General features: G+C 37.7%; 1 protein-coding gene and 1 pseudogene across 5 annotated transcripts in view; both read right to left on the reverse strand.

Moving 5' to 3' along the window:
• The window catches only part of LOC145933398 (membralin-like), a 109,318-nt gene that overhangs the window by 54,822 nt on the left and 28,906 nt on the right, over positions 1–25,590 (reverse strand). For all 5 annotated transcript variants that reach the window (XR_014424852.1, XR_014424854.1, XR_014424853.1 and 2 more), the window contains exons 9-10: positions 18,522–18,605; positions 11,321–11,453 (exon numbers count right to left, since the gene is read on the reverse strand). Coding sequence is in view for 2 of the 5 variants with exons in the window: in XM_083033068.1 (XP_082889194.1) it covers positions 11,321–11,453; positions 18,522–18,605 (217 nt within the window). In the remaining 3 variants the exon portion in view is untranslated. The remainder of the gene's footprint in view (positions 1–11,320; positions 11,454–18,521; positions 18,606–25,590) is intronic.
• Positions 22,423–25,503, reverse strand: LOC145933405 (cytochrome P450 9e2 pseudogene; annotated as a pseudogene).

The following is a 25,590-nucleotide window of genomic DNA, read 5'->3' on the forward strand; positions in this document are numbered from 1 at the left end:
CTTTTCTGTAAAAGAATGTCAGGCTTAAACAAATTCGCTGCATTATTCATCGCAAATGAGTTCTGTAGCAGGCACGCAAATACGCACATACGCAAATACCAATTAAACTTATAATCTCAAAACGCGTACGATCTCATGTGAAACTGTTCATACGTGCCATTTGTGTTCAGCGGCAGATTCGCGAGGATTTGCTAGAATTTGAGATACATAAATGGCTAACTATATGCGCGTACGTTCACGAAGTGGAAGTGGGCGAGTGCGGATCGACGAGTATACGCGAAACGGACGAGGTGAAAATAGATGTGATAAAAATACACCCACAGGTAGAATGAGAAAAGGGAGAAGGGAGAAAATCACGAACACAAATGTGAAACAAATATCGTGGGAAATGTGTCTCTCTCGGTAGATTTATCATCTATATGTATGTACGCTTATGTTGTACCCTTTTTTTTTATCGATACGCTTTCACTTTATCAGCTGCAATTTTTTATCAATCCCAATATTCGATTTGACGTTCGTAATCGCGATATATTCTTATATCTCTTAGCGAGAACGTATAGATTATGAATTGTTTACAAACAAGTGTTATAATGTCAAGTTTTCGATAAAATTTTATATGTAAAATTTGTTATATAATTTTTCTCGCCAAAATCTTCTGACAATTTCTCACAGTATCGATCACAACTATTCGACGCGATTTTTCTGAAAACTTTCCCGCTCAAAAATTCGCACACAATCACCTACCTATATAATATCTCTGTAATAATAGCCCGCCGCATAAGTTTCTTCGTTATCTTATAATTTTAGGTTTGAACCGCCGCTCCTTTTTCTAAAATATCTTTGTAGAATGTTGACAGAATATGCACAGCAACGGCGATTTATGTTTCGCTCAAAAAGCCATTTTGAATTACATATGCCGAATGGAAATTTCATTTTGACAACGTCATAAAACCAACCTTTGGCAAATATGTGCTGGAACCAAGTTTTAATGACACGCTGAATTAATACCCGCATCCCCGCCTCTTCCTTTCGTTGCTCTTTCGCCATAAAAAGCTGCGCACGTTGAATTTCACATATATGAAGTTTTGTACTTATATGAAACGATTTTTCATAAGATACAATTATTAAGAAGCAAAATCATATGCACGAGTTATAAAGTTAAAAGCTATACAGTTTAAAATGATACATGATAAATTAGAATAATGAAATATTGTAATTTGAAAATGGAACAAAGATCGTTTGTTTCAAACGATAGATAGAACGAGCGTGAGCTTTTTGAGCGCAGAAAATCGCATTAAATAATTATCCTACTATAATAAACAGAGATTTATATAATTACGAGATATCCGTACCGTACACAAATCAATTAGGCAAATGGATCATTTTTGGAATACAAATCGGTTTGTCTCTTTTAAGCTTTTTTTTTTTCACGGCCACAAGCCATTACGCAGAGGAGCGAATCAAGGATGGTTAAAGGTTTAATGCGAAGTGGCGAAAAGGATGCTTAAAAGTGTACGGAAAAGTGTCGAGGGTGCTTAAAGCGGTCGGTCAAGAGTCAAGAGCCAAGTTTCCGAGAGTGATAAAATTACGGTGCGAGACGTGAGTTGGCGCACGATACACAAGAGACGTAAATCGGGTGCAAAATACAAGTATACGATATGGTATCGTTTAATCGTTAAATGTAAAGAGAAAGCAACGCGAGAGGGAGAGAGCGCGTGATTAGATAAAGGAGATTAGTTCCTTCTTCGAAAATTTCTCGCGCATAGATAAACCGTACACATACAGCGTGTGCCATTTGTAATCTTTATCGGGATTTAAAGCGATGCAGATTTGCATTCATTTTACGGCCGCGTGGAGCTAGGGCATAGTCCGATCACATGTACAGGCGTGGAAGACGATATTATGAAGGTGTGCGCGGAGATTGCTGTCATCGTCGTTAATTCTCATTATCGCTTAATTTTATAAGCGTCTCCCTCTGCGCCGACATATATACTCCTATGCACACAACCGTTGCACTCGGGGATACAAAATTATACATCCCTCCGCCTTCCCTTTTCCACACCTCCTTTCGCCTTCCTTCGTTTTCTCCCTTTGCTCCAATTCTTCCTTTTCCCTTCTCTTTCTAACAGATATCAGAAAGAGAGAGAAAGAAATAAAACTTAAACCAAAGCTACACACCCGGCTATCGTTTTTTTTTTCTTCACTGTCGAGGAATCGATAATTTTTCCACGACTAAAGAAAAAAATGGTAAAAGCATTTTATCGCATATACGTTTCTAATTAAATCGAAGAAATGAATTTTTTACGTACAAGAGATATTACGACCAAGAGAGCCTGAGAGAGACGTGTATATAGCAAACTTATTATAATCTACTCTATCAAGTTGTGCGTTGAGCGCGGTTTCCGCTCAAGATTGATGTTTCTTCGCAAAGACTGAAAAGCAACACCCACCACCGGTGGCCGCCGAATCACCCTATCGAGGTTAACCCTATCTCGTTATATCAAAACACGATTAACCCGCCTCGATGATGAACAAGTGTGCCCCGTTTACTGTGCGCGCTTTCGAGCATTTCCCTTCGCATTCGCACGCTATCGATCAATCTGGTTATCGGCGTCAGGAAAAACGTGGGAGTGAAAGCATCAAAGATTCCGATATTTCGTAATTGGAGCTTTTCCTCGCTTTGCCCGTGAAAAAAATTCTAAAAAGAAGATATATCGAAAAAAGATCCCGGTGCGTGTGGGGCTCGGCGTTTTTTTTTTTTTTTTCTTTTTTTTGTAAGGAACGACGAAAATCTTAAAAAATAAAATGATTCTGTACAGGCTAACGCAACGTTTTAATGTAGAACTGCAAGTGTATTATTTTTTACGTAAATGTATTGTTTAAAAAAAAATATATAATTCTTTTAAATACAAACACATCATACCTTGTTATATCCTCTCTTAAATTTTGTTTAAAAATCCGTCATTTGTTAAATTTAAGCGTAAAACTTGAAAAAATAATTAGTTTAACGTAACAACGGCAAAGATAATGAGCCTTTAACCGAAAGACGCATTTTTTTCTGGACACGGACGACAGTCCGTTTAGTATTCCAAACTGTGCGTGGTCGGGAGTCAAGACGATTAATTATGCCGGTTAATTATCTCACGAGGACTAATTTTCTATCCGCTGTTTACGATTAATCATGCACCTTGTCACGTGGCGAATACCATCCCGACTTTTCGTTTTGGACGAAATACCGTAAAACGCACAGTGCCGTTAAATGATATTAATCACGAGTTGCAACATAGTTATTTCTTTCAGCGTATTTGGCCAACCGTACCGTTTTAAAAGGACAGAGAATACAGAATTTTACAAATAGATAAAATATTTCAAATATGCTGTATGATAAATAAATAACAATAAAAAGCAAATTTTTAGTAAAAAAAAAAACGATACATTCCTCTAAAACTAAAATAAATAAATAAAATAAATAGAGAATAACTCTCTGACAAAAAAAACATAAATAAAATTCGAAATATTTTTTGAAAAAAAAAAATGTTATTCGTCAGTAAATGTATATTGATTAAAAGTCTTATTTAGTACTGTATGTAATGATTTGCATACGTATTTCGTGCTAATATACCAATCTACGTTCACAATGATGTCGTTATGATGGATCATTATCAACGAATAAATAACACCAACGCATTTCCGTAGCTATTATTTAGTCGTAGTTTTATAAATAGAATCACATAGACATACCGATTCAAAATTGGTCAATTTTCTGCAAACGGCATTCTCGATGATTCCGTAAAATCAGTCGAACAATTTGATGACGATCACAGGATCACGACTCGCGATCTCGCTTATCGAGATCTCGAGCGACAGACAGATCTTTTCCACGCGAGCATAAAACGTAAGTATAGATCCGTAAGTATAGGACTGCGAAGGGAAACCCCCGTAGCGTGTTTCGGCACCCTGTCGCGAGGACAAAAGTAAGCGACCGATCGCGTAACGGCGAAGGGGACGGGAGGACGAGAAAAGACGGTCCGCGGAAAATGAAGTCAGCTCTCGGTTCCATCAAGCGGCCGTCAGGGAGTCGACCGCCTGTACCGTTCGCCTGGCGCCTGTCTGACGACCCCCTTTTCGCATCCCCTTCGTCCACTCCACATTTTCTCTCTCTCTCTCTCTCTCCCTCTCTCTGTGCGAGATATTCGAGACGAACGAGACACCCTGATTAAAACGCCAACTCTCCCAGGATATCGGGCTCCAGCTTCGCGCGCTAGTCTTCCTCTATTTTTTCTCTCACCTTTCTCTTCCTCCTTTCTCACCTCCTGCGGTGTGTCCACCTTCGGAAAGTAAATATCGGCAGAACGGAGAAACTAATTATAGTTTCTCGGGCGGACGTTCCCGCGCAGCCCGAGTGAAAAAAAATGTGACTTAAGGTTTCATTCGCTATTGAAATCCGGTCGCCACGCAACCAGGGGGTGTACTCGTAAAATAGAGGAGCGGCCCAAGATCGCTCGGGCGATTAAAAGTAGAACATAGGAGAGAAGCCTGAAAGACAGAGACCGATTGTAGGCGTTCTAGGAAAATATTTTCCTACGTCCGAGCATCTCGTTTCATTTTCTTCGAGATAATAAGAACGTACATTACGTACACAATCGTTGTAACTGTATATGGCATTATATTGGAGAATTGTATTCTTATGCAACAAACATTGACGATTTAATTAATTACAATCATCCGATTAAAAAAAGTATCTTCAGAAAATATATAATCGCATCCCCCGAAGCCTCCGATAAAGCCACATACTCTAAAAAGTAGGACACTCGCTCGCCAAACAAGTCCCCATTCATCGCGATCGAAGATAGATCGAAGATGATGAGGATGACGAGCGACGAAATGACGTGCAATTTCTAGTCGACGTTTAGGATCAATTTAACGCGCCAAACACGATAAGTGCTTAGCTTGGAGGACACTGTTTTTGAATCGATCCCACCTCTTGTACGTGTAATATAATTTCGCGATGCAACCAGGATTTTCCAGGCGCGGGCAATTCGAGATCATCGGCCCCGCCTAACGCGGGAATACACGGTCGCGATGTACCGTGACCTCTCTCTTTCTCTCTCTCTCCTACACGCGCGCGCTCGCGCCACATGGTATATAGGTATACACGTTATGTTTGCACTGTAATTTTCCACCCAACTCGTCGGGGCTCCCGGTCGACGGCGGAGCCACCCGACCAATCCACCCTTCACCCATAACGCTGAAATAACACCCCACGCACAGCCTCGCCGCACTCGTGCTATGTGTTTATGAGTGCCTACATCTCCGCGTGCGCGGGCGCGCGAGCGTATGCATGTGTACCGGGAAAAGGGGAGAGGAAGGAAGAAGAAGAGAAAGGGGGCAGATCGGAGGTTGGGGGTCGTGTGTTATTTATATAATTGCTCAATAGCCTCAATTACGGACCTTATTCAATCATAATCATCCACCGGTGTTATTTGCGGACAAGCCCAGCTGATTGTAAGCACTCGACGCTCCGCTTCCGCGCCGCGTCGTCGCCGACGCTCGCGCTCGCGAAAACGCAAGCCCTCCTTTCTCTCTCTCTCTCTCACTCTCTGTTCCGGAAGCCTGGAAGGGTATAGAAATTTATGCGCGCCGTCTCGCCATCTCCCGCTTTCTCGTCTCGCGACGCGAACCAAACGCGCGCGTGTCGAAAATGCGTCTTCATTCCGCTTCAATCTCCTATACGTATTGATAAAAGAAAAAAAGTTATTGTCGTTGCGTATATTCGTTACTCTGTGATTGATAACCCATTATACGATTGTTTATTACATCCGGATAATTACTTGTTTGTCCACTTTGACCTTTGACCGCGTTAATCGAATGAATTTATTAACATCTTTTCCTCTTTAGATACCATGATCTTTTTAGGCATGTCAACGAGACGGAATGCGAAAGGCAGTCTCCAAACTTCAAATGGAATCGAATATGCCCTGTCTACAAACTGTAAAGGAAGAGGAGAGAGCCGGATCCACGTTATGGATCTAAAATGAAGCGTACGTCTCTCTTGTGGCGATCTTTATAGTTCTACGTATTGCGCGAAACGTTTCTTCCTTTCCTTCTCTCATTTCTCCGACTGCGCACTGTCACCATCCCGGATAAAGTGGACACATCTTAATTTCATCAAGAAAGTGAAATAATCGTGGGGAAACAGCGCGCAAGACCGCTGATCGCATATAATCGGAACAGAAAGATATTACACCGCGAATACGTCCGGTATTGAGCTAACCTTTTCTTAAGGATGTTGCCCAGCGCGCGTCATTTCGTTAACTGATCGAGAAATATCGCGCAAAGTGATACAAACATTGAATTGTAAGCATTGTGCCGAAAAATCTTGTGAATTTTCTCGTTTTCGCCTGCAAAGTTTTCATTTAAATATAAATTTTATTTATGTAATCACGTTTGAATCGACTTGTATATAGAAAGAAATTAAAAATATTAATATCCGATGATTAAAAACGCGAGAAAAGGTATAACATCTCGGCATCCATCATACTCGACGATCCATTCACTTCAAAATCTCTCGTGAAGGATCGTCCGACTTTTCATATCCGGACCATGTAGCGAATGTATTTGAAATCAATTTGCACACATTGAGGGGAGTTATTTACACAATTGTATATTATATATAATTTTTTTTACAATATAGAATAAAATTTTCATACAGAATTCTACAATTTGATACTATTGCATCTTGTTAATCGCGAGCACAATGAAAACAGTCATCTCTGTCTGCGAAAAAAAAACGAGCAAGAAGAGGGAACGAGCCGCGAGAGAGGCTTGCTTTGTCAAGAGATAATATAGGAAAAAGAAAAAAAACTAAAGAAAGAGAGAGAAAGAGAAACAGCAAGGACCAATGACGAGAAGCTCTACTAGAGTTAAATTAAAAATACATTCTTTTCAACCACCCCGAGCGCACCTAAGACCACCTCTAGACGTCACAGTGGTCGCTTATAAATTCTCAGCTGCATCGCCATGCGCATTCGAAGGAAATTACATTTCAATGAATCCCACTTTGCGTTCCATTATCGTCTATTCACGTACCAGCCGCAGAAGTTGAGCTCGTCGAAAATAACGTCGTTCCGTGTTTCATGTCTGATTAGTTTTTATCGCGAATAACGCATTTTTACCCTTCTCCTCCAATCCGCGATGAACGAGCGACATGATCGTCGTTACCTCACCGCGTGCAATCTTTATGAAAGCAAAAGTATATCATATACTACGGCTAACTTGGGGAGGGAAAAAAAGCAATGGATGGATTCGAGATTATCCGGCAAACTCGGTGAGGTGCTCTTCAACAAAGCACTTTTCTAATTGTTTTCGAGGACGAAACGCGCAGCCTCGCACGGTTACAACACGCGATAAAATATAGCGAGCCTTCGTCGAACAAATGGATGAAACTCTTACCGCGGGATTGAGGTTTTAACGTCGATTGTACGGAACCAATTGCTCGATTGCGTTTATCTTGCAAGATTTTTTACAGAAATAATTCGTAAAAGTTCACCATACTTGCTATTCTTTTTATCACGGATCTTTGATGGAAAAAGTAAGAAACAAAAAATACATTTAATCGCGCAATTACCTTGTTGATACGGCGTTTAAATACAGAGTAAATAGCGCTGTATTTATATAATATATTAATGCAAATGTGATTATTGAAAATCGCGAAAGTTATGAAAACGTAAAATGTCTCAGTAGTTTATGAAAGGTTTCCCTTTATAAAAGTATAAATACAATACATTTAGTTTATTAACGATATGCTTAAAGGGAAAATAAAATTGGGAATATTTCAAATTGTGATTGAATCGCGACATCATTTCGCGAGGTCATTTCTTGTAAAATCGAATAAGAAATACGTGGCAATGCCCAAGTTTCCTATATCGTAGAAATATCAGCCGACTGCGATCATTCAACTTTCTCACTACTTCAACATTATTTGCCTCTAGCAATGTCTACCTGTCCACATTTCTCGTCGCGAGAGTTTTATTTTAACCCACAAGAATATGGCGCGAACAGTGACAGAAACAGGCCAAACTTGCGAAGCCTTCGCGATATATATATCGTATATAATATAGCTGTACATATCAAGTGCAGAATCGATACTCGAGAGAAAAAAAGAGAAACGATTTGATATTTATCGCATATAATTATCGTGCGCTGAGAACGAGTGTATACTATGTACTATTAAAGTGAGGCTTCGATACGGAAATCAATACGAAACAGAATTACGGGAAGCACTCGATAATAACCAAGTGGCGATATCGTCTTTAATGGCACATACTGAAAAGCTTCGAACTTGAATTACTTCGACTGATCTTTTTGCCTAAAGCCTTTCATGAAAAAAAAAAAAAAAAAAAGAAAATGCACACTAATTCTAAATCTGTGTCACATAATATGTAAAAAAAATCCAAGACTATATACACGCGCGGTTAAAAGTTCAACAACCGTACAAGTTAAATCCAAAATTTTGGATTTGCGAATCAACGAAAAACTGTGTTACTCTTTGCCTCTTCGTCATCATCTGCGCGGCAAGGCTTACGAATGACCTCGGAATTGCAACGGGAGCTAAATACGGACCATCGGATAAACCGCGTGTAAACGGGAAGTCGGATTTCTAATTAAAAGCGGATGATCCGTGAAAGCAGTGATGTCGAATGGCGGCCCAATGCACATCTAGCGTAACCCGCACCTAATCCGTGAACCGTTTAACATCCTACATACGGAAAGTCCGCTATGCAATTATGCGAATGTTTGAAAATATGGTCGACAGGCAAGTCATGTCATGAGAGCTATAATGCCTATCTGAGATAACATTAGATATCACTATCGTTCAAAAGATATGATGCTCGATAATTTTCGCGACGTATATATTCGAAAAACATTGGTGTTTTACGACATAAATTTTGATTTTTAATTAGTATCAAATTAATATACGATCTACTTGGAGCAAATTTGCATGAAACATTCCAATCGGAATTTGTGTCTTGGAAAATTTTGAGAAATTTTTATGCGAATTAATTTTACACTCGAGGACACAATTAAGATGCGAATAATTTTCATACGACTGCTTCGACTACGCGATAAATAAAGATATCGTGTTCCGTCGACGAATTAACGTTCTAATTATCATTCAACATGGTAGCCGATAACAATATATAGCTTTAATGTTTTTGGAAATTTTGATACAACACGCGCACAGAGAACGCTTGTAGCATAATGATCGTTTCGTTACATGAGTGACGGCGCTTTTCACGGAAGGACAATTTGATTTGTCTTGCAGACACGCGTCGCCCTCGATAACGATCTCGATTACTCCTACCCGAGGCACTGCTTCGCGCTCACGCCGATTAGAATTGATCCTAATTACACCTCAGTGTAAATCCCGTATTAGAAGACTCGGCGATACGCAGCGGGGCGGGACGCCAACGTTACTTGGGCTGTTGCTCGGAGACTCGAATACCATTACCGGCGTCAGATCTATTTAATTGTTGCTAATGCCAGTCCTAATGATCTGTTTCCAATCTCCAGTCCGATTGCAAACCTAGGTTCCGCCGATTTTCACCAAGCCCGAGACAAATCGGAAATACATCGAGCGTAAATCTCTCTTGTCTTGAGCAAAGTAGAATTATACGAAGCATTAGCAAGGAATTTTCCAAGTGTTTGGAAAGATAGACAGAGAGAGAGAGAGAGGGAGAGACGATACATATAATCTTGTTTTCCTTCTTAAAGAAAAAAGTCAAAATCCCCTGAAAAAGACAGTTTTAGCGGGAAGATGCAAACAATTTTTCTGCATCTCCAATCTCTGCAAAGATGTATTAAGGGCTTGAAATAGCTCCGTGAAAGCGGACCGATAATAATATAATCCGATACCATTTTGCTTAGACCGTCCGAGTCCGAGGGAATCCAGGACTCTCAGGATCAGTATAAGTTCGTCGTTGGCGACAGCTTTGTTTAATCGTCACCTAATGTCTCTAATGTTTCGGTCTTACCCTTCGTTCGTCCAGGGAAATTGCCTCGCGGTACAGTCGTTGCTTCCCGGAGATCTAAGCTACGCTGAGCGTAAAGCCCGATTTCTATTGCGAAGTTCTCAGCTCGACCTCGCTTTGACGTCTCTGTGTAGGATCAACTGGATTGCTGAATCCAGGGAATTGCCGTTCGATGTTTGTGGAATGTGCATCGATCGTCGTGCATTTATAACCACAGATCAACGGGCAGCTCCGTATAGAAAGGGTGCTCAAATCCGATTGATCAAGCTCAACGTTAATCGTACAACGAGGATACGTCAATGATTAGAGATACGACCCATGTGAGCGTATGTATATTCGGCAGAACATTAATAACAAATGTTCTCTTAATTAGACTCCGGATATTTACGGGTTCGGACAAGAACCAGGAAAATCATCAATCAGATTACGATCAAAATGTAACATATGTGTGACAATATTCTATAAATTTTACGACGACACATTATATACAAAGTGTTCTCAAAATTATCAAATGCCCTTTTAATAGATTTTCTAATCAATTTGGAGATAATTTTTCCTCTACTAAAAATGTCGAGGCATCAATATTTTCCGAGTTATAAGCGATTGAAAAAGAAGGATGCAAACTTTCCGCAAACTTTTTCAAGTTAAAAGATTAACAAAATTACTGCAGTTAACTTTAGATAAGCTTTACTTTAATAGAATTTTAATTTGAGACTTGATTATAAAGATATATGATAGAAAAAAATTGCCAAAAATAATGACTTTCTTCGACATTTTCGCTAAGAAAGATCGATTTTAAATTGGCCACAGAGAAGCTGTTAAATTATATTTTTAAAAAGACATTAGATAATTTTAAGATACTCTATACATAAGCGTGTAAAACAAACGCTACGTGTCATATTTTTACATGTAAAAAATTGCCTCCATCGGATTATAAAATAAATTCGATTCTCTCGATATATTTCGAATGGACAATTTTCAAAAGAGATTTATCGGAGCAGATGTTTCGGCCACAGCCAGCCAAGGCTATCGGATTAAAGCGATTAAAGATTGCTCGCTGCCACGTCCGACAACGCAAGGATTCACTCTTTACTTTAATACAACTTAATTCTTTTTAATTAAATGCTGTCCGGATATCATTCTCTGTGTGTCTTCCGGAAACATCTTTCTAATATTTTTTTTCTTATATTAAGTGAATTTTTCATTGCTTGCGATAATCGCGCAAAAAACGGGCAAAAAAAGGTATCGATATTATCAAAATTTTGGATAAACCAATCGTAGCCACCTACCTTAACCAGTGCCTCTTCGTCAAAGCTGTATGGCAGCAGATGGCATCGTATTGATCGGCAAGCCACACTATCAAGATTATGTAAAACGCGGTGGTTGTGTCATTGAAAAATTCGGACATAAGCGCCTCCATTCCTGGAAAATAAAAAAAAACAAATATTTGGTGAGTAATATTAAGGAAAAACTTTTCCTCTTAATATTTCATGTTAAAGATGAGGCCTGTTTTGTGTTTTCGGTATTTGAAATCGGACATTCACAAATTACGATCATAAAACGCGAAAAGTATAACATATAAAATATATTTTGTCTTTGTCCATTATATATATGCAGTTGATTGGTAGAAAATATATGGCAAGGGGAAAAAGTGGAAGTATATTAATGATAACGCACACACACGTTACGCTTATTTAATAGAAAGTCTCTTTCACTCTCTCTATCTGTCGCGAAATAATCAAACATGTATGCATATAAATCGCAACGTATTTAATCAACTGCGTCCGTCATCAAACTATATTAAAATTTGAACATTATGAGTAACAAGACTATAATATTCGCTCCATCCGTCGTTGACGCGCATGGCAATTAAAGATTCGATGTATCGCCATTGTTATGGCGATGTATATTTTCTATACTGCAATTGATCTCAAGTTTACAATCTTTTAACGATCGATATATCACATATTATATAAACGTGCAAAATATACTTAAAATTGTATTAATATGATAGTTTGCGAATTTAAAAAAGGATAATTACTCGGCTAGGCTAAGTTTTTAATTAGATTCTATCGATATTAATGTGTGCTCGGTGCTATTAATATCGGATAGTTTCCGCTGCAATTAAAACTGTAACAAGGTGCGAGATTCGTTTCGCATGAATTTAACGCACGACGCCATTAATTGATGTACATAAAAACGATGCGTCGCATCGATTCATCTTATCATTCCGCGAACGTTAAACGTTCAATCTTACTTAACGAGTGAAGTATTACTGCGAATTATAAAACAGGTACATACGATGTAAACACATGCGAAATACATATGTATACGATATATTCTCTAGCGTGTTTCCTAATGGATTGTAACGATACGAGCACCCATGGGAAACCGTGCGGAAATGACAAAAGTATTGTAGGGCGTGCCCTGGCCAGATCACGAAAGTGCGAAAACGACCAAGTTGAAGTACGTCGGCCAAGACTTGATTAATGACAATGCTGAACAAGGCTTTCCTCTGCAACGGTAAGAATCGGGATACGATTTATACGTCTTTCGTCAATATATATTTTTTTGCCAAAATTTGAAAAATAATTCGTCTCATTATATATCGCGAGTATATATAATCAACGAATCGATATGCGCCTTCTTCAGAGAATGAAACAAGTATAGTAAATTCCTTCCAATAAAATATAAAATAACAATTAGAAAAATCGATCCAAGATAATAGCCGAGTAATGAATTGCTTTAAGCCTCGACGAGGCTCGCGCAGAGTAAATATGACACACGGAGATCGCGAAAGGGCAAAGAAAAGCATTCTCGTCCCCGATTGCTACGTCCCTCTGTTTACGCTCGCGCACGTGGTCGAGTCGAGTATTGGATCCAAGTGGACGGTCGGTTTTCGAAAAATGCTCTCTCGCAAGAGAAAGAGAGAGAGAGAGAGAGAGAGAGAGAGAGAGAGAGAGAGAGAGAGAGCCGCGTATATTACGCGCGGGGGATGATCGTGGCAGTGGTAGATGAAGGTGCCCGCAGGCGCGCGCAACCCTGCAAGGATGGATGATCCCGAGACTAAGGGCGCGACGTTAGATAATTAGTTTCTCGATCGGACACACAACGCGACGTGGTACACGTGAAAGAAAACAACGCCGTGGGAATGCTAATGAGCCGAGCCCACGTCGTTCGTATCCTTTTGCAAGGATGTACAAGGGATACAAAAGTACAAATCGACCGAGAGACCTGGTCTGACAGCGCTCACTCGGAAGGAAGGGGGACGACACGACAACGTGAGAAATTACTTCTTAAGAGAGCGAGGGCGGCCGATTGTCTCGCGAAGAAAAGAAAAATCACTTATGCCCGCTATTGTAACGTAGTAATGTTGTGTTCCCATTGAGATTCTTACAAATGTAATACAACCTGCCCGCAAATTATCGCGTCACTTTACTCTCGCCTATAGATTCTTCTTTCGACAAATTTTGAAAATTGATTGGTCTTTTTCGAAGATCAACATTGAGCTTTCCAAGGCAACAGAAAGCATAAATAAAATTTTTAGTAACCTTTAACAAACCAAAGCTTGAAACTTCATATTTTTATCGGTACCAAAAAATAGACAAATAATTAAAGATATTAATTTAAATGTATTTTTTCTCCTACATTTTTCCTAAATATCTTAGAAATAATAAATCTTATATTAAACAAAAATAATTCAGAAAAAATGGAAAAAGGAAGCAAAAAAACCAGACATCTCATTACCAATTGCGTCAACATTTCATCAATTAAGAATGAAAGTAACGTACAGGTGAGATCCAGTAGAACGATTTTGCTAACAACCTGGCGGCTCATGAATCAGTTACGTGTTCGTCACCAAAGGATCGTTAACATCGGATAATGCACTCGTTTAAATGCATACTAGTCGAGCATTACTTCACTGTGCAGGTAAGCCTCTAAACGCGATATCCCGACCGTACGTACGTAGAAATCGCCGTTTAACTCCCGATCTCATCCCCGTCTCTTCCAGCCTTCTCAATTTTTATAAAGAGACGTTCAAATTCCAACAACCGACGTCCAATAATCTCTCGTATAACGTTGAAATTGCACGCTCCGATTTATGTTACCGGCATTTTTCTTGGAAGACAAGGATCGGATGATCTCGTAGTCGCGATTATCATTTCGCGAGAGAATTAATTAGACAAGTTGTTGGCACTATCTCATCAACGATAAAAAAGAATCTTCGCTCTTGCGAGCGAAAGCGCAATTTGCTATTCATCAATCGCGAATCGAGTTTAGATAGTTAAAATAAAACCCATAGAAATTCACGTTCGCGCGAATATATTAATGATAAATGTGCAAAATTTGGAGCAGTGCTATTTTCCAATTCCCGGACTCTCTAACTGCGAGTTCACGAATCATAACTAATTCGAGATCGTGACAGCGCGTGCACACACGACCACTTTCGCATAATTTGCTGGCACGTATTGTTGCCCACGGTTCGCCGAAACTCATCGTCGCGTCGGCCAGTCGAGCGTAATCGAGCTGGGATTTTATAAATAATATTATTTGCAAATTTGTTCCTGTTGATTTCAAACAATAACTGGGAACTAAATCGGGATTGAACAAACGCCGTTGGCAATTATAAGAATAAAAATAGATGGGCTATATTATTTTCAGATAGAAAACGAAGAGGAGAGCTATAACGCGAGCGAGTTACGTTTCACGCAGTTTCTAGAGACGAGAGATTTCACATCCGCGATTCAAACGCGCATATATTCGCAAAATTTTCATACATGACGAAATAATATTGGAATGTGCGTCGCACGCTTTCTGAAGAGCTAATAATGTGGTTAATCAATGGTCAACTGTGTACGGCCATCGCTCATGTGTCATCGGCATCGAGTAAAGCCCGGCCGGTGCCAATATTCCGCACTCGCAGCTCAGCAGAATCCCCATCCCCCATCTCCATCCCTCTAATGGACATAATATTTCCCGCTGACCGACCACTGCGAACACGTTTGAGTCTGATCGGACGTGAGATTGAACGCGTATTTGGCTTTGATCGAACGCGAATGAATACAAGCGACTGGATCCTTGTGGAATTCTTTCGCCAACCGAGATCCGAAGCGCGAGAATTGCTATTTTGCGATTATTACGCATATAAACCAATTTCACGTAAATCATCGCAAATAGAAAGAGAGACCATTGTTTTAAGAAATCTCTTGAAAAAAAAATTGTTAAATTTTTTTTTTCTAAAATAGTTTATACCCAAAGATCGTTTCGTAAATCCGTTCTACTAATAAGGATCTCAGTTACGAACTTGTATGAGTCGGAATCCTCATCAGAAACACACTCGCATGGTATAAACTCGCTGTATAAACTCGCAGATCTCCTTTCGCGGAGTGACTGTTGACGTGAAATAATTAGAAGTGAAATCATGCTCATCAAAGCACGGAAGATTTAGGCAAGGACCAATCAGGGACTCGTATTAACCGTCGTACGTCGAGGAGCAGAGCGACGTAGAGTAGCGGATCCCGATCAAATTATCCGCCGCTCTACTAGGATCTTCGCTCTGCTGATGCTACATTGTACCAGAAACGGCTTTAGAGCCGGAGAGAGTGAGCGAGAGAGAGAGAGACCCTGGATGTAGACTATGGTTTAATCTGGTAGCGATCGCATGATCTAAGCCAGTCCATGGCATACGTCGACGCCTCGTAAACATTAGCGAGAGAATGTAAGGATTATTACATCATCTGTTCATCATATTAGAAAAACACGCTATTTTGAACGTTTTACGATACCTGCATATATACCTAACTGTATGAAAACACCTCATTCCGCCTAAAATAATCCGTACGCATTTTTGAAATTATACCCGATGATTATGCCCCATTCCACGTGTACTTTAGATTCGCAATTGGAATTTTTGGATTTTTTTATCGGGGTTCCAGTCCAACGACGATTAAAGACTATCCGCTTTAATCCCACAAACGTTGAGAACTCTCGCGTTCACGCGCCTGTATAAAATATGCTAATATGCTATACGGGCGGAGCCCCGTCGACGTTGTAAGCAGATAAACGGAATGGCAACGGGTGCAACGTGTTCTGACCGTCTCTGAAAATGTGTTTACAGCGTGTTAGGCGGTCGATCATGCGTCACTGATGCACAGAGGCGCCGTTGTGCCTTCGTTCTTTGACGTTCCATTATGCAAAATCGTCTTCCACGTCTTCCACCTAATGCCAAATGCCGAACGACGCGTGGACGATTTGACGTGAATTCAGGGCCGATGAGCGAGCGACAATATACCGCCAGACAAAATACTGTCCATCGTCGACGATGCGAACGACGCGACGGGGACCGGAATATTGAAAAAGAATAGCCGAAAAGATAGCGCCGTCGAGAAAACACGAGACGAGGAATAATAAAACGCGTAATCTGAAAATGCTAACGTAAACGTAAAGATTCTCCTGAGAGATATATATATAACAAAATCTCTCGCTTTAATATCCAATTTAAAAAGGTTCGATAGAAGAAAAATGGTCTCTCGCTAAATTTTTTCAACAAGCCAAATGGAGCGTCGACGATATATACAAGAATATTCCCAAGGGGGAATATATTCTCAAAAAAAAAAAAAAAAAAAAAAATTTGTTGTTTCGAGAAAACTCGAAAATATTTTCGAGTCGCGATATCATCTTACGCTTTCTATGCTTATTATCGCAAGAAATCGAGAAGAGCGAAGAAAAAGAAATACAGAAATACTGGAATAAGGAAAAGGAAACAACAAGTAACGATATATCCTCTTTGACTGCCCCTTTCCAAAGGCAACATGCGGCGAAGGAGTGAAAGGTTTGGGAGGCTGAGAGAGCCGCGTGATGACGGATGGAGAGCAGGAAGCGATACAGGAACCGGAACCTATTACTCCAGATAACAACTTCCCTAAGGCTCCCTCCTTTCCTTCTCTTACTTCCTTCCAACTACGGACTTCCTTGGCTCGATGTATGTACATACATACATACATACGTATATATGTACATATATATAATACATATATATTTCGATTTTTGTACATACGATCCTCGACAATTCCCGCAACAGAGAGGAAAGGAGGGAGAGGGTGCGGATCCGGAAATTTACCACTTCTGTTGCCATTTCGCTCGGCTGCCTGTTGACCGCGCAACTGGTGGTATATAAATGAATGGACTCCCCATATCGGGCTACATATAAATTGGCAATTTTTATCGAAATCTGATGGCTACATCTTGATCTCTTATTCGTTCAAAACTAACCGACAACTAAATCATTGAAATAAGATAAAAATATCGCATTACGCTGTGAGAGACCCACAGAGCATTTCGAGAACACTCGACATAAATTATAAATATCTAATACGCTTAAATATATTCGCGTTTTTCAATACGTTGGAAATAAGCTGGGGAAAATAAAGCTCTATAGCTTAAAATCATAAAACCGGCTATCTAATGTTTTACAATCGCGTTATCGCAGAAAGAAACTTTAAACGCGAGAGCATTCGCGGGTTACAGGAACAGGGATTGACCATTAAAACTCGTTAACGACCGAGAGAGAGAGAGAGAGAAACGCTCTCGTGTCGAGGGAAACAATTCTCGTATACTCTGTACGAGAAGCGAGAAGCGAGAAGGGGAGAGAAACCAAGATTGTAAATCCAGTTTTATCAATGTTTCCGAGAGATCCGGACGGAGAGGCCGATTAGCGTATGTCGTATTTTATGCGGGTCAATTGGACCAGGTCGGTGGACACACGCGAAGAGGAGATATTCGAGGTGAAATGGAAATGGGCGACATGGCACATGGACGCCGCCGCCAATGCCGGTGCTCTGCTAAATGGGCTCCGGAGCGGGTTACCCAACTGTTGCGCCTTCATCAGAAATTTATGCAGAATCCTGGGTTAACCGTCCCGGCCAATCAGCTTTGTAACGGAGCTAACGTCCTACCGACGAGAGAGAGAGAGAAAGAGCGAGGGCACGCGCGCGGCCCTGATTTAGTAAAAAGGTATTTAATATTTCACGCGCCCGTACGCGAGCGCGTCCCGAGACCAAACTTCAACGTGCTCTGTCCGCAAAGTCGTCGTTGATTGTTTATTCCAGCAGAAACGGATCGCTCTTTTATGGAATCTCTTTTTTATGGAGTCTCCGAAAAATTGCGACAAAAAGAAATTAATGCGCGTAAAAATTCACGAAAATTCACATTTGCACTTAAATAAAAGCACAATAGACATGTAAATGCTATTCGACATTCTGAGAAACTTTAGAGTTACATATATATTTGAATTTTCTATTTTTAAAAAATTATATTCTGCGTAATTTATTCTTAATTTAAAAAAAACTCTACATTATGCATTTAAGTGTTTTCATATAAAATTATTAATTTTTCTTTAAAACAAATAAAAATATCCCCGCAAAAATAAGGTAAACGTCTTACTAATAAAATAATTTATAGACTTAAAATAGAAAGGTATGAATAACTTACCCACTAACGCCAAAATTACTGTCAATAAGGAGGCCGCTGGCAACGATACAGTTAAATTAAACTCCAGCATTTGTATGAGATCAACTGAAACAGACAGAGAAAATGTGTTTTAAAATATTATGCTTATATGAACAAATATAAAAAGAACATAATAATAATTTTATATATATATAATAGACACGTCATCGCGCGTAAATTTATCGCGAGCGATAGGATGCTACGTGGAAATGGTTATTCCGGTCGAGAAACGGCTTGAATTTCATATTTATCAGGCACATCGTGGTGAGGACTTGGCGAGCGGAAGGTTATTACATAAGTTCAGCAACACCCCGTGAAGGAATCGCGTCGCGTTCGACGAGTCGACTCAAAGCTTGATACGAATTAATTTCGAAACTTCGTCAATCCTGATTTAAATTCCACGGAACTTTCTATCGACGCTTTAAGTCGCTCCTCGTATTGATTTGTCTCTCACGCACATCTTTCGGATAAATATATCCGAACGAATATATGTAACACTAATCTTGTGTAACCCATCGAGAAGCATTTCCTTCTCCCTTTCCTCCCACGCACAAAGCTGTTGTAAAAGATCGCACAGAGATCCGGAAATTGATTTAAGAGCGCGACAACTTTTTGTGTTACGATACTTTCGGATAATCCGCAATATCGGTCGCCTCGAGTAAGAATCGTGCTGGATAAAAGCAGAACTCGAGAGGAGACAGATTAAAAATTCATAATCGTATACTCGCCATGGGTGCAACAAAGCAATTAAAAAGTTAATACCATCACTTGTCCTAGACTTGTCGCGAATCGCGCCTTCTTTATAGGAAAGACACGTATCGTATCTTACAAATTTGCGCGACACACACCTTGCGCGGTTCAATTTAATGAATTTTAGATTTTAACTTATCGTCCACTAACTCTCTCTCTCCAACCTCTGGTTATTAAAACTTGCCGTGCGATCCTTCGTCCTCTGTCCCGCATAATACTTTCTCTAACCAGGGCCACACGTGTATCTTACGTTTATTCTCTTTTCTTATGTTCACACCCTGTGCTCCATCCGTTTTTCGTGCTTCTAATTAGACCGAATATATATACAATATATACACACTTCATTAAATATACACTCTATATATGTAACGCTCATGTCTAATTGTAAGTAATTAAGTTATATCGATTCGACGAAATCTGTTTAATAACGAAGAAGTTTAATATAAAGTTTATATAGAATTATGCATTTTTTATTTTCGCAAAGAACAAACATCTTATTTTCCAGTTCAATCACGTTCTACGTTTGACAATCTGATGCATGTTTCTTAGAAAAGCATTCAAATGCAAATTAAGAAGTTTCAGTTTTATGTTAAAATTTCAAGTAAAGAGAGAGAGAGAGAGAAAAAATAATGCAATTTTTATTCACTCCTAATCTGATTATGAGTACTAAAAGATAATTTTATATACATACTGATTAGAGTGTTAATTTGCTAATTAATTTTAAAAATAATAATATATTTTAAATAATATGTTATAATACTTTAAACTCGATTAGATATATCCACGAATCGCAACACATTCGCGCGAGCGAAAACAGATTAAGTTTTGGGTTATGTTGGCAAGAGATTTTGCATCGAATTTTTCGCGAAATATGCGTTTCGAACAATTACTATTACATATTAACGTTGAAATTATGATATGCGATTGATAAATATTACAATACAAAGGTTAGAAATCGTTTCCAACGATTATGCTTACTAATTAATCACAGCGGGACGCAGCTCCAACTGCCTGATACTCGCGGCGTTTCGGTAATGGCCGCTATTCTATACAAACATCGGCAACTTCATTCTAATAGCGCGCGCGCGCGATACTATATAGATGACTTAATATTAATAATTAATTAAAACTCGAAGGAGATTCGTTCGAAAAGATATAGCTTTAGAAAGAAAAAATATTAATCGAGAATAAGGTATTATAACATATTATTTACAACGTATTACTATTTTATAACTTTTACTATATTATTATTTTAAAATTTAATTAGCAAATTATAACATACACAATATAAATATAAATATGTAAGCTAAAATATTTAATATTTAATTAGTAAATTTTATTAATATTTTTTGACTGAAAAATCAGCTGATTAAGAGACATTGAGAGAGAGAATGTCTCTTTCTCCGCAATAATATTTTCTCCCTCGTATTCATAGAAATGTTTTTGAGATGTCTTGTGTATTTGAAGCTTGATTATTGTAAAAAATAATTAATTTGTTATATAATTAATTTGCTGTATAATAATTAATTTGAATAATTTGTCAGTGTATCTACCGAGCAATCACAAACGTCTGATTAATGTCTTATATTACTACTGAAAAAAAATTAATTGAAGCTCTACATGACATATATGATTAAAGCGTCAGCTGATTAAAACGTTAATTTGCTAATTAAATTTTAAAATAATATGTTAAAAAATTAAAATAATAATATGTTGTAAATAATATGTTATAATATCTTATTCTCGATTAATATTTTTTGACAGAAATCAGCTAATAACTATCAAAAATATTACACTTTTATCAAAACATACACTTTTATGCTTTTATACTTTTCAATGTAAAGCATAAATTACTCTGATTCTGTAAAGCATTTTAATATCTTATTCATATCATTAAAGCGATAAGTGTCTTATTCATCAACATATAGTTTGATTAAACAATTTATATAATTTTCAAAATTGCGATTTATATACATTCTCGAGGAAATATATAAGAAAAAGTGGGAAAAAAAGAAAAAAATTAAGAGCCACTATTAACGAAAACAAATTAGCATAATAATAAATATATGAACAAAATATATATAGAATAAATGTTGGCCAACATCCAAAACTCGCAGATAGATGAAGGAAATATACCGTCCCTCGCGCTGTTTTTCTATGCAAATTTGTATTTCAAACGATTAACCTGCGAAAATAACCTCCCTCGTCGCCGCTGTTTAAACTTTCAAGTTTCCCTTTCCGCTTTTTTTTTAAGCTAACTCACGTACAGACCGTGAAAAAAATCACCAAGCACGTGCCATTTTATCAAACTTACGAAAAAAGCAGTGAAGATCAATTAAATTAAAATCAAAGCTCTTCACGACTCATCTACAATTATTAATATAACCTGAAATGTTTTTAAAAAATATTAAACTTTATTTATTATTTAAATTATTCTTTTTACAGAATTTCGTAAAAATAATGATTTCTCAATTTTGTTGCATATTATAAAATTCTGATTAATATTAATATAATTAATATATAATTCTAATTATATATAAAATATTATCTAAATATTTATATATATATAAATTTTACAAATTTTTAATGTTTCCATAAGCATCATAAAAGCTATTAATAAAATATAATAAAATATAAAATAACTAATAAAACTAAACTAATAAAACATAAAATATATCTGTGCAATGATAAAAGATTTCTTCTTGCAAAAGAAATATCTCCACCGAATGTCTGTAATATATTATTTATCGACAAAAATACGAATTAAATCACTAAAGACCATCAATATAAATAAATATAAAAGAAAGATATGAAAGACAAGACAGTACTAATCATATTAATACAATCATTTCTCAATGGCAAAATATGCTATAAAATGCGTTTAATAACGCAATCTAGAGATAGGTCATAAAATATATATAATTAATATATAAAATATATAATATTAATTTCCTTAACATCCAAATAACAAGATGATAATATGTCGCAAATAGATCTTATTGTTAGACGTAACCATCTCCGAAATCTGAAAAATTATACTTGATTTAACATCTCAAAAGTAAATTTGTAAAGTGTCAATGCTGCTTTGAAATTATAATAATTACTTTAGAAAGAAAATAATTACTATGTGTCATAAAAAAAAAGCTTATTACTTTTCTCTTTTCTCCAAACCTATCCAAAATCCGCCTTCAGATTTCAAGATCATAACCCTCTTATCGTATATCACAGGCTCGATAGTTTTTTCCGTTCTCTTCAGGATAAATTTTTGTAAAAGATGAGCAATCAAAATTTTAGTCTGCATGAGAGCAAATCGATTGCCGATACATTTTCTAGGATCTTGTCCAAATGGTAAGTATGTATACGGAACAATGTTGTGTTTGTTTTTTCGCTGAATCTTTCGGGATCAAACTTGTCCGGATTTGGAAAGTACTTGGGATCACGATGTAAAGCGTAAACAGGTATCATCATTACGCTAATAGATTCGACGATCGCGCTCTTGTAACCCGATTGCGACGGGGGTAGTTCGTAACTCCTAGTGCAAAGTCTATCGGTGAAAATCACTGGTGGATACTTTCGGAGCGTCTCGGAAATCACCATATCCATATAAGTCATCTACGATAGCGATTCGTTTCCTTCGGCAAGATGCTGCACTTCCTTGCGCAAGCGATCTTGAATGTCTCGATTAATCGCAAGCTGAGCGACAAAACACATCAACGTAGAGGATGTATCGAAACCGTCTAGAAAAAGACGAACGCTTGCGAAACGATGTCGTCCAATGTCATTTTGTTGTCAGTACCGTCCTTGTCCCGAGCCTGCATTAGTAAGTGAATCATATCCGGCCTGACAATACCTTGTTCTTCTCGAGTTCTGATAGTCTCTCGAACAATTCTCCTAAAAAACTCGGACGTAGACGGTGAGACGAATCCCGTCATACCGAGCAGCTTGGCAAAGCGCGGAAATACAATCATAAAAATGAATTTAAACATAGCTAGAATTCCGTTGAAAGTCTGGCTGCTTTCTATTCCCCTCAAGTAGAATTCGTTGTTTTGATCTTTCATAGAATTCACACTTATACCAAAAGCCGACGTAGCGATTACGTCAGTGGTGTACCGGCTAAAGATTTGCTTCGTCTCGACGGAAACACAGAGTTCCGGATAATCGACCAGGTAATTGACGAAATCATCAGCACACTTTGATACCAAATCGAACATGATCTTCATCTTGTTGGCGGTGAAAGAGGGGCTTAGCGTGTTTCTCATTTCCTTCCAGCAATCTCCGCGCAAGGAGAAGATGTTTTTACCGAACAGCGGGTCCAGCTTTTCATCCAAGAAGCTACGATGATCATGGAAATGTTCAAACTCTTTTATCATAACATCTTTGATCAGTTCAGGGTCGCGCAGAAATACGACTGGTGTAGAAAAATCCATCGTTCCATAACACTTAGCATCCGGGAAGTAATTGTACATCAAAAGATTATGGTCAGCAATGATCTCAGACAGCGTAGATATACTTTCGAATCCGTTATAAAAGAGTATAAATGGGGCAGATAAAGAACACCTTTATTCTTCCAGTAAGAGTATACATGACACACTACTGCGACCATTTTCAACGCCTATTATGACCAGAGTAGTCAATAGCAACTTAAAGGACGATGAAAATAGACACGAAAATAATTCCATGGCGATGTTTTTGAATTGTAGACAATCAAAAAACGAATGGCTACCTCGAACTAAACGTAGGATATATAAATACGGACGCGTATCTTATCGTGGCAAAAAGAGGGGAGAAGAGAAACCGTCTCTCTCAACATCATTATATAATAAAGTGATACATCAGTGATCGCGTTACTTACGTCAGTTTTATTTTAAACGCATAAAAATTTATAAATATCATCTGTAAGCGTGCGATTATTTTTCTGTATATACATATATATCGCGATTATTATTGCCGATCGTGGCTTAGCGAGTCGCTTCTGTTTATCGCGTTGTGTATTTTGGTTATTACGTATTTACTTTATGACGGGGACTCGACAAAAAACAAAAGATACGAACGCTCGAACCGACAAACCGGAGCACGGGTTATTTGTCACTTATTAGTGATTGGCTCGACCCTAAGGGGAAGGGATAAATGTAGCATAGGCGGTATAAATATCGGCGATTTTGAGAACTCGCTCTCTTTCGAAGAAATACGACAAGATCCTTCTCGTCCTGGCGATACGAATATTAAACAGCGAAGATCGAGTTTGAGAGCAGACAGCGGCATTCTCAATACAACGCTCGCAATAAATAAACATATTATCCTCTCAGTATCCATAACACTGACTCGTATTTAATTATTATTTGTGTGTGGCCCCATATCCGGCGTATCCATATACATATATAGATGTCCATATACACGTAAACCGACTACACATCACAGATTATTTCCAAAATATAAGATTTTTAATGAAGAAAAATTTCATCTCCTTTCGATAACTTGTGATATTTTCCACATGAAAATATTTTCCAAATAATCCCGTTTAATCTCCATTTGATTTAACTTGTAATTACATTCGGCGTCACATAAATGTCTTCACATTTGAAAACGGCTATTTTCAAGACGCCAAGTATATTTGTGTATAATAAAACTATACAATTTTGAGATAAAAATGAATAATAAATGATAATTTCAAAAGTATACAATAAAAAGTGTTTCATTCTAAATAGGTATATCAATTATTTCGACAAAAAAAAAAGACTATCGAATTCATTCATACAGCCAAAAAAGATAAATTAAAAAACTAAAATATTTTAACAAATAGAACATAAAATTATCAACAAAAATATTATATTTGTTCTTAATAATATTTCCAACAATAAAATATTTTTCAAACATATCATGTCAACAGTAAATTCCCAACAAATTCCGCATTCACTAACAATAAAATTATCTACGTTTATTAGATATTTTCACACATACAACACACACACAATTAAATGTAGTGACAAGTAATTTCTCTTTTTATTTAATTCAAGATAACAGGTTAATTAATCCGATTAGTAGCAATCTTGAGAATGTATAAAAAAGTAACAAAGGCTGTGGCTAAATCTTGGCTTATCCTGTTTAAAGTATTACATCAAAATAATTTTTTTATTTTGATACATTTTAGAAATGCTAATTATATAACGTGACATCTAAAAATGTTACATATTTTTTATGTTTCTAGAAGCGATGCGAAAGCGATTAATAACATTATTATATCAATTTTTGGAGAAAAATTTAATTTTATAAATTACACAAAACGTTATCTGACCTAAGATGA

The sequence above is a fragment of the Prenolepis imparis genome, unplaced genomic scaffold (genome assembly GCF_030444845.1).
Source record: "Prenolepis imparis isolate NDT839.2.m4 unplaced genomic scaffold, iyPreImpa1.0 SCAF_3, whole genome shotgun sequence".
NCBI lineage: Eukaryota > Metazoa > Arthropoda > Insecta > Hymenoptera > Formicidae > Prenolepis > Prenolepis imparis.